The sequence below is a fragment of the Stegastes partitus genome, unplaced genomic scaffold, assembly GCF_000690725.1.
Source record: "Stegastes partitus isolate 25-593 unplaced genomic scaffold, Stegastes_partitus-1.0.2 Scaffold1224, whole genome shotgun sequence".
In the NCBI taxonomy this organism is placed as follows: Eukaryota; Metazoa; Chordata; class Actinopteri; family Pomacentridae; genus Stegastes; species Stegastes partitus.
In genome coordinates, this window is record NW_007578955.1 from 63,571 (window position 1) to 74,461 (window position 10,891).

The following is a 10,891-nucleotide window of genomic DNA, read 5'->3' on the forward strand; positions in this document are numbered from 1 at the left end:
AAAAAATGTAACTGCTTGCAATATTGTGTTCCAAGATCAGTGGTGCCTCCCGAATATTATCAGTGGCAAGATGGGATCACTGAAAGTCATGGGGTAGCACTTAAAAACAAAGGTCAAATATGTTAATGTGAGAAGTGAGAAATATCATATACTTTGGTTTCTGATTTTACAGTTAATCTTGCTTCATAATCATCTGAGGTGCACGGACTAACATAGACAGTTATCATTTATATTATTACAATGACCACTGTGCAAAATAGCTCATGAGAAGAGCAGCTGCTGTGCATTTGGGTAGAAAGAAGTCATCCATGGGCACAGAATCCATAGTTAATTTATCATTTTAATGGTAAAAATTCAGTTAATTTGTGATTTGTGTATGATTTGTCAAATTACAGCAACTTACAATGCAATAAAATGTGTTTTTATTGTTACTGGGCTACCTGTAGGTACTGTAACAGAGGTCCATACATTAAAATTATAATATCAAACTGTGACTGAGCCCAGGATTCAGATGATTAAAAAATAAATGAATGTAAAGAAAAGTACATGATGAGATTTAAAGTTAGATCCTGACTGATCCTGTCTCCATGTTGGGGATATCGTATAATTTTAAGTAGGAAGATGTCCACAACTGTGACTTTGGAGACGCTCATTTGGATCCTACTGCTGTTCGATAATATATGTATTCATTAAAATCAGAGCAAAGACTAAAGGCCAACAAACATACACGACAGGTTTTTGTAAAATCCTCCCCGTGATGTTTATTGATGGGCTGCAAGGCTGACTGGCTGCTGCTGCCTGTTATTTCATCTAATGCTGCGTTCACTTGCACTCTGACACTGTTGTCACATTGACTGAAGCTTGGACACCAGAGTTTCAGCTAATAAACTGGACTGATCAGATCTGGTGTGGCCACAGCAATAGCTCCCCTTTGGAGGTGCCACTGGTGACGATGATGATTTCTTAATGTTTTCTGTCATGTTTGAGCAAGTGTTTTTGGTAAATGCTACTAAATTCAAAAATGTATGAGCAGCATGGAACTCACCTTCAACAATGACCTCGTGTGTCTCTGATATTGTCGTAAAGAAGTCCATAAATGAGACTTCATAGATGCCGTTGTCTGTGTCAGTCAGCTCATTTAGACACAAGGAGAGGTTTCCAGGACTATAAACCACTTTCTTTGTAAAGTTTGGATTGATGGCGTTTTCAAAAACAATGACTTTCTCTTTGAGTGTCCATTTTACACCTTTTTTATTGGGAGATGATTTTTGGACATGCAGACACATGGAGCTGTTTTTCTGTCCATAATGTATCATCGACGGAACCTCTGTCACGATCCCTGATAGGAAACATTGCAGTAAAAGAAAAATATACATTATTACACCTTTAAAAAGCCTTCTGTAGACACAAAAGATATATTGAGATAAATGTGATATAAAACTGAATCTCTTTCCAAACTGAAAACGTCTGAAGAACAAAACTAAACGCCAGCAGAAAATTTGATTCTACAGTGTATTTACATGTTGACCAGCATTTTCAATCACCATCTTTACAATTTGCTCGCAGCTACAAAAGCATTTCCTGCTATCATTTATAAAGCCTTACTGCGTTAGAGAAATCTTAGTACCATTTTCTTCATGAAATCTCTACCTACGAAGCAGATTAACTCATCGCGACATTTAACATTAAGAGTGGGTAAAAGATTCTTTATTGATCTTACCTGTAATAATCCAACAAGTAAGAAGCAGAAGAAGCATCGTAAATCTGCTCAGAATCCTCTCTGTGTACCTCCTGTCAAAGTATAAGACAGGAAACAAGCTTCACAGAGTTGAAGTTGTGCAGTAAGCTGTGACTGCAGCAAAGGAAAGACGGCAACCTTCAGTATCTTACAGGAAGCAGCTCGATATCTGCAACCTAAGAATAAGGGAGGAAACAAAAGTTCTAACAAATGAGAAGACACACAAAATGTGTTAAAATTACTTTAAATGCTTCTCTGCAGCTTCACTGACTGTAGAATTAATGTTGCTGTGTTCATCATTGAGCCTGTTTACTTCACAATGACTTTCTTGTGTTGTGGTGAGGGAACCGTCTGCATGTGTGTGTCCTCGTTATACTCATGTGTTCAGGTAAGTCTCTAGGAAGTTAAAAAACAAACAAAAAAACTTATTTCACAGAAAATAATTACGATTTTTCCTTTTTTTATAGCTTGTAAGAAAACATTTGTAACAATGTGTGAAATGTTTCTCTACATCACAAAATCATGAGAACTGCATCCATCCATCCATCCACCCATCCATGATCTATACACCACTTAATCCTCACTAGGGTCGTGGGGGGCTGGAGTCTATCCCAGCTGACTCAGGGTGAAGGCAGGGGACACCCTGGACAGGTCACCAGTCTATCACAGGGCTACACTTAGAGACAGACAACCAAGCACACTCACATTCACACCTACAGACAATTTAGAATCACCAATTAACCTCAACATGTTACTGGACTGTAGGAGGAAGCCGGAGAACCTGGTGAGAACTCGTGGAGAACTCCACGCAGAAAGATCCTAGGCTGGGACAATTTGAAATTTATATATATATATAATTATGATATTTTAAGTATGTATGTATTTTTACATAGAATGGAATAAGCTGAAGGCGGGGAAACAACTGTGCCTTGAGGGTTTGAAAGAAACAATGTGACTGTGCGGTTTCCTGTGGTTAGTGCAGCAAGCAAAACAAGTTTCTACTCTGAATGCGTCACAGCAACAACAATAACCTTGATCACACTTTAAAATACAAACTGTCTGTCTTTATTGGGTTTAAAGTTTTCACCTTTGTCTATGCTCGTACAGCATCAGTACATACTAGAACGAAGGAAAACTCTGCCTCTTAGCTATGCGTGGCCTAAAAAATGAACTGACACCACAAAGTTTACAATAGAATAGAGAACAGTATGACTGCAGTAGAGCATGATTGAGGTAAATATTGTGTACATTATGTTAAATTACCATGAAGGTGTTGAGCAATGTTATAACAGTGATATAGAAGATTTTGCACTGTAATTTGATGCATGAACAGGATAGTCAGAGTCAGCTTCATTGGTCAAAATAAATAGTCAAGAAGTATTGCAGCAATAAGCTAAAATTGTATCTGAAAAGAGAGTGCATGTTCTTTTGATGAATATGTGTTGTGCAAATTGCATCTTCTGTGCTCTCGAGTCTCTCAGGAGAAGACAATGATAAGACAACCTCTTGTATTTTTTCATTTTCTATGCAGATAGAGCACTTCCTTTTGGCATACTTTTTGAAATAATTTTAGTTAAACTACAGCTGCATTTAAGCAGAAACCATCACAGTGCTTCATGAAATGAAGCAAAATGAGTCACAGTTCGCACGTCAGGAAGTTCAGTTTTAGCAACAAAACCACAAGGCTGGGGCCTCATCAGGTGACAAAACACTGCAGGTGTTTCCCATAAGACAGGATTTTACAAATAGCAGCAGAAATGCTTCCTTAAAGTCAACCTATTAGGAATGTGCGTTTCATTGACCAACAATTCCATAATTTCATTTAGCAGACAGTTTTATCCAAAGCGACGTACATCTGAGAGCAGATACAACACAAGCAAGGATCTAATCAGGAGAAAACAATCTAGATAAGTGCCACAGAACAAATTCAAGTGTGATGGGGCGCTGATGCCAACAGCAGGCTGTGTGGGAGGATTTTTGTTTGTTTGTTTGTTTGTTTTCGGGCTGTCAGGTGCAAAGGTGTTCAGTGAAGAGCTGGTCTTTAGTCTTTTCTTAAAGACTAAGAGGAAGTCAACAGATTGAACAGAGTTTGGTAACTCTTCCAACACCGCGGAACCACAGAGGAGAAGAGTCTGGCTATTGACCTCAGGTCTGTTGCTGTGGTTGTATCAGGTGGTTTTTGTTGGTCGAGCGTAGTGAGCGGAAGGGAGTGTAGATCTGAATGAGAGGCCAACACCTGATCCCTGCTTGTGCCAAACGTTGAGCCATGTTCAGACCAGACTGAAGTTTCAGTCAGACAGGAGGGATTTTATTTCACTCAGCCACAACCAGAGGTTCGCACTACAAAGTGAGATTCATGTGTTTCCAGCAGACGTTGAGCAAAAGTCAAAGAGTGTTCAGTGTCACTGAGGCTGCTCTCTTTAAACCTGACTTCATCACCATGGTAACTGATGCTGTTCAGCTAACTTGCTCTGGAGGAGAGTTCTGGATTCAAATCAATTGTAAGATGTGCCACCTTCTCACCAGTTCCTTTCCTGATCATATTCTCGACTGGTGAGTTTGAGTTGAAGCAATACACTACATCTCCAAACAGTACACAAACTGCATGCATCGCCCTGCCAGGGGAACCTTCATGCATTCAGTTGCTGATGTAGAAAAAGCACAAATATGTTCTTATCCTTCGTCCTGATTTGCTGCCAGGTCCATTTTATACTTCTGGTACAGCAGCTGATAGAACACAGACAGAAAAATTAATAAGTCTACTCGTATTTACCACAGAGAATAACCAGTTAGTAACATTAATTGCACTCTTGGCTCACTGTGGTTGCTTGTTTACAGGAAGTCGGTATTCACACTGTCACCTTTTTTTTTTTTTTAAACAGTGTTACCTATCCCTGCAAAACAAGCATCTGCAACATGCATCTGCAGTCATCTGGAGTATTTTTAGCAGCTCACATTAAGCTGACATTTAACTTCACTAAGCAAAGTTCAGCTGGATTTGACAGCAACAGTGATGGAAGTTGTAGCTTTGGAGGCGTTTACATATAACACAGCAATGCAATAATTCACCGGTAAGGTTACGTTATAAAAGATTTTTCGAACTACTTTGCACATGAAACAACATCCTGTTTGCATAAACCACACTCCTCTGTACATGATCTCTAGACGGATATTTCACCATGCAGAATGTATCTTCCAACAACTTGCTGACAACTAGCTCCTCTGTTCACTGCTGTTGAGCCACACCGCGCTCATTTTGTTCATCAAGTATGTTTCATTTTCCTCTAAATATGTCTCATTGGTTTCCACATCTGTTCCCCTGACGGCCTGCAGTTCATCCGAATAGCCTCTGAGTTGCTGTTACTTGATTGTTGATCCCAGCTGAGTAACCGGTGGCTTCTCAGTTATGCTCCACACCGCAGCATCTAGTGGTTATTTTTGCCAAATGACACATGCAGAATGAAGTGATTCTGATTAAACGTCAGGATCTTAGGCTTAGCTTGTGTACAGTTTCTGTCTGATGAATGAATGCAGTTAGAAAACTTCTACTTGCTTCCAGTTCCAGCAAGTTGAATAATCCATAATCCAAAAGCTTCCATCTACATGTGAACATCCATCCATCCATCCATTATCTATACACCGCTTAAGCCTCACTAGGGGGGTTGGAGTCTATCCCAGCTGACTCAGGGTGAAGGCAGGGGACACCCTGGACAGGTAACCAGTCTATCACAGGGCTACACTTAGAGACAGACAACCAAGCACACTCACATTCACACCTACGGACAATTTAGAATCACCAATTAACCTCAACGTGTTTTTGGACCTTGTGGGAGGAAGCTGGAGAACCCGGAGAGAACCCACGCTGCACGTGGAGAACATGGAGACTCCACGCAGAAAGATCTCGGGTGTCCTCACCGGGATGCGAACCGGCGACCTTCTTGCTGCGAGGTGGGTTAACCACCGAGCCACCTTGCAGCCCTGCATGTGAATAATGAGAGATAAAATGAGAAAGGACATTTTTCAAAAAATCAGTTTGTTTCATGCACTCACATACAGACGTGCTGATGTTCCATATAATACATTTATTAAAAGAGGCACTTAAAAACTACATTAGCAGTGAGACCAATGAGCTTCCAGGACTTGGGGCAACACACAGTACAGAGTCGGCCATGCGGTAAACACAAACTCTCACCGGACCCTCATGACGAATATTTTTCATTGTTTGGAGCAGCAGATGATTTCATTTGAATAGCGGCACTTAATCTTATAATATTGTCAAGAACACAAATTTAAAACAGATTAAGATACTTTTGGTAGCAGTGAAGAATTTATATCTTTATATTTTGGACATCTTCAAAAGGATGCTAAAAAAAAAAAGTATATATATGATTAATTCTTCTGCATACTTTGTTGACCTTTCAATCACTTCAGTCACAATTACGAAAATTGGAGTCTCTTTAAACTGGTACCATAACTTGATGTATGCTGAATGTGTCTGTTTCTGTTTTCCAAACACAGTAAAAAAAAACAAAAAAAAAAGAGAGAAAATGTCAGTGAAGCAGTTGATTAGACACCACTGTATGTAAAAATAACAGCAGTACAAAGACACACACACACACACATATATATATATATATACTGCACTTTACAGAAATAACATCGTGCACTGACAGCAATTAATATGGTATAATGGAAAGCTGTGCACCAAATGTCAAAAACATACAGAAATTAAGAATATAGGAAAAAATATTTATAACATACTGTACAGAGGTACATGAAAACATACTGTACATAAAACAGTTCACAAAAACTTCGTACAAAAAGTATTATCACACTCATTTGCAAGTGTAAACGTACACTCGGACCCACAAGCTTTCAACAGAACCGCACGGTTTAATCACTTAATACAGTGCATTAAGTATTGAAGTTAGTTCAGTTATTCTTCTCGTGTAAAATGCCACTTTTCTTTCAAGTTAAAGTGCTTTTAGTAATATTACTAAACATATTTACCTTAAAAAAAAAAACAGGACATTCATATATCAAAGAGCATATTTTCAGGTAATGACGTTGTTAGAAACTACTGGGTACATAAAATATGATACATTCCTTGGAGATCCCTCTTTACCAAAACATGGTTCCAGTATTTTTGCCACCTGTTGCAGGTTTTTTATTATTAATATTAATTTAAAAGAAGAAGAAGAAGAAAAAAAACAGTACTGTGATTCAGTGATGAACACATCCAACCTTCACTGCAGAAATCATGTAATCAAGCCAGGTTTTAGAGTTCTTCCTCTCCGTTCAAGAATCCATATCGTTGCTAGAAAATTCTTTAAATGATTTCTGCTGCCCTGAATTTTTATCACTTGTTTTGAATAAATGAAGACAAAAAAAACGGCCTGCTCAGACAAAGGTTTTCGCAGTGTTGAAGTAAATCAAGTCCTTTCCCCCAAAATGAATTGAATATCAGTTAGTTTCTCTGCAGATTACTTGGCTTTGTGCTGCACATTTGCACAAGCCAGGTCCTTTTGAGGCTGCTTGTAGGTGTCTTCAGTATTTTCTCTACCGCCTGGTGTTGACTGTGACTGTGTTTGGTGAAGGGCTCTGGTGGCTGAGAAGCCAGGTGGCCGTGTGGTCCACCACTTAAACATGTGCTCTGTGTGGGAACATAGTGACAGTTTCTGTGTGAGAATGTGGCTTTCAGCTCGTTTTGTTTTTCTTCCTGTCTTCACCTTATCTCGGTTTCACATCATCTTTCCGTTCGTCTCCGTCACACGTTGCTGATACGAACACTGAGTGGGCTGCTATCTCTGACTCGCCCCCTTTCCCTCCCCCTCTCCTCCCCCCTGTAGCTCTCCTCCAGTCGCATCTTCTCCGGGTCCGTCCCATCCTCCTTGCCGCCCCGGAAATGGGACGCCTGCGACGGGGAGCTCGGGGGCAGGGTCTGCTTAAAAAGGGGGGGAGTTTTGGTTTTGGCCACTTTGTCAAAAAAGGCAAAATCGGCCACGTATTTTCCAGACGGGGACAGGGAGACGACGGGGGGGAACTCGTAGCCCCACAGGATCTCGTCAGGAAGGTAGGAGGTCCGCACCTGGCAGGTAGCGGAGGTCGGCTCGACCGTGGCGCTCATGATCACCAGGAGCTCGAAGTCGGCCAGCTCGGGGTCTGTCCAGCCACCACCTGAGGACACAAGAAAACCAAGGTCACAAAAAAAAAAAGAAAGAAAAAAAGAAATGAAAATGGTTTCTGAAGCTTTAACTCACACAAAAAAAAGTCAATTTTTCAAAGCAAGCCAGACTTTTACATTTGTTTGCTCCTTTACACTCATCAAATACGATACAATATTAATTATCCATCATCTTACACATGAAAAAACATAAAGGAATTCACAAAAAAAGGAATTTAAAGCTGTATTTTCAGCCATTCAGCATTTTGAATTGTCAACCTGTACAACTAAAGTGAACCTTAAAGTTTGGGTTCTGTTGCATGAATAAGAACGTTGCAGTCACATTCCATTAACATTTACGAGACAACAAACTAAAAATCCAGCCTTCAGCACACTGTGTCAGAATGTTCTTTTTAGAATTTGCAATTTTCCACCAGTCCTTGAACTAGCCGTGTGAGACGTGTGGTTCCATTCAGGAAATTAACCAAATCTAAGCTCAAAATAGAAAAAAAAAAAATCATCAAAATCACTTCACTCCACGTGTGTCGTTCAAAAATTCTCTAAAAATAAATCGTTTGTACTCAACAGATCTTGTGACAAAACAAAACAACTCTGCACATCTCAACACAACTGGGAAGTCAGTTGACTGAGCTACAAGCAACATTTACATGATGAAAATTCAGATAGTTTTTGACTAAACTGCAAGTCAGCAAGCTGTAGGAGAGCCGTGTGGGGAAAAGTTTGTTAAAAATGTGTGTGTAAATAGTTAAAATCATGTGGAGCCACTATTTTATTTTATTTTTTTAGATATTGGCAACACCTGTCAGCCTGCAGAAAAAGGTAGTACATGTCGATTACAGTTTTTTTCAATTTTTTGAAAAGAAATAGTCCAACAAATGTTTCTTTTTTATATAATTTAAGGTATTAAAATTTCATCTGAGTGCACAGAAGACATTTTTCTGCTGTTTCTATAGAGTTGTAGGACTTTATGTTGCAGTAAAAATTAAATAAAAGAGCGAGAAAGTGAGTAAAAATGTGGCAGAAGCAAAAAAACAAAAATGCCTGGAAACTTGTTCAGGTGCACAGCGTTACAGATATTATTTAATCATCAGACATAGACCTTTGTATGCTGAGCATTAATGCTCCGGCTTTACGTTTACATTTAAGTGGATTTTTTGATATTTCGAACACGTGCATTTCTCCTCTGCCCCAAATTAAAACATGGAAGAAGCACAGAACTTTATGTTCAACTCATAGATGCAACAAGGCCTCCCCCTCACGTGGGTCTGTTTTCTGCAGGACTGGATCTTTGTTTACTTCCAGATATGAATGAATATGAATTTGTACGCTGGTATTTTAATAACTATGGAGCAGACTGAATGGAAAAGGACAAGCAGGTACATTTTTTTTCTCCAAAATTCTCAAAATTAAGCATTGTAAGACGTGAAAGACGATGGCGAATGCTTTCTGACTTTACTTATCGAAGTGTTTATTGGGTTAATTGATGTTTTAATCAGCTATGGCCAAAACACATTCTTGCTTTTTAATGAGCTTCCATGGCATGCTGTGGTTGAGATGTACATGATTTCCTGATATCTGCTAAAAACATGTGTGATATGTTCTGAATGTTGCTGAAACACGTGTGAGTCCAGGTGCTTAGAGATTCACTCAAATTCAAACATGAGCAGCACAGACACATTTAAAGACGTAAACTCCACCAACAAACAACGAAGACAGCAGAATCTACATTTGAAAGCAATGAGTTCAGCTGCAGTGTATTCAATTCTATTTTGCCATCAGTGCATGAATTTTGTGTTTGCAGTGACTTAATTATAGTTTCTTGATGAAGAAAAACAGGGTCAGTGGAATTTCAAGTAGTAAAAAACCCAAGCAGTGAGTTAAAATGAGCTAAAATGCTCCACAGATCTGAGGCAAATAGCAAAAATGATCATCTCTTGTTAGTTTTCTTTCTCCATGAGGCATCTAAACTCTCTTATTCGCTGCATTCTGTAGTCAGGATCGTTCCCCAGTCGGCCGAAGTCGCAGATTCATTCAGTAAAACACACAAATGTGGGTGAGCAAAGGCACACACACACACACACACGCAGGACACACACATCCTGAAATTTCCAAAACATCACAACTCCCCCCTCACTGACCGACTCCCAAAACACTTGACCGGATCACACACACAGAACTCCCATCTGAAATTTCGACACACACACACCGTATAAAAGCCGCCACATGTTGGAAATCCTGGATGTGCCGAGTATATTTTCAAAGCACGTACAGAATACATTTGCCTCTCCAAGGACAGAAGACATATGCACTGAAACAAGCACACACCTGCATCAACAGGCCTCACTCAGAATGCACACTCTGTCATCTGTCTAAACAACTCTTCCCCTAACCCAGACCCAGAATCACTCACGCCGCAAAAACACCAGGTGTCGCAACCTTTTGTACACGCTGCGACACAAATGTGGCCGAGGGATTCTCTCTATCGGCCTGTTGTGGGCGGTCCATTTAATTTTTGTCAATTATACGGACAGATACTGGATGGACTGCCATGAAATATTTTTAGAATACTCCTACCCGCCCCTGGAGGAATTCTAATAACTTTGGCGATCCTTTTACTTTTTATATAGTGTCTCTACAATGTCAGTATTTCAGTTTGGTCTCTTGTTTTGGACCAAATACTATCAAAACAGGTGACATTTAGCCCCAGCTTTGGCTGTGACCAACTTTTTTGGATGCTGTGCCTGCACATGGACAGGTCTGAGTCATTTCCCACCGTTTTTGAATCATTGCAGGCAGTTTTAAGCTATTTTGGAACATCTTTTTTCAAATTTTCAGTGACTGTGGACGATTTTGAGTTGACATTTAAGTTATCCTCGTCATGTTTGAGTCCTTATGGACAGTTTTGGGTATTTATAGACAAGTGTGAGACACTGTAGACAGGTTTGGGTCATTTTATGAGTCATTGTGGA

At 39.7% G+C, this 10,891-nt stretch overlaps 2 protein-coding genes across 2 annotated transcripts in view; both read right to left on the reverse strand.

Moving 5' to 3' along the window:
• Positions 1-1,876, reverse strand: part of LOC103368937 (SLAM family member 9) — a 3,873-nt gene extending 1,997 nt beyond the window's left edge. The window contains exons 1-2 of the mRNA XM_008297485.1: positions 1,721-1,876; positions 1,046-1,339 (exon numbers count right to left, since the gene is read on the reverse strand). Coding sequence (XP_008295707.1) covers positions 1,046-1,339; positions 1,721-1,757 — 331 coding nt within the window. The 5' untranslated portion in view covers positions 1,758-1,876. The remainder of the gene's footprint in view (positions 1-1,045; positions 1,340-1,720) is intronic.
• A 3,924-nt stretch (positions 1,877-5,800) lies between these two features.
• kcnj10a (potassium inwardly rectifying channel subfamily J member 10a) overlaps positions 5,801-10,891 on the reverse strand; it is a 25,797-nt gene continuing 20,706 nt past the window's right edge. Inside the window, exon 6 of the mRNA XM_008297486.1 lies at positions 5,801-7,915. Coding sequence (XP_008295708.1) covers positions 7,506-7,915 — 410 coding nt within the window. The 3' untranslated portion in view covers positions 5,801-7,505. The remainder of the gene's footprint in view (positions 7,916-10,891) is intronic.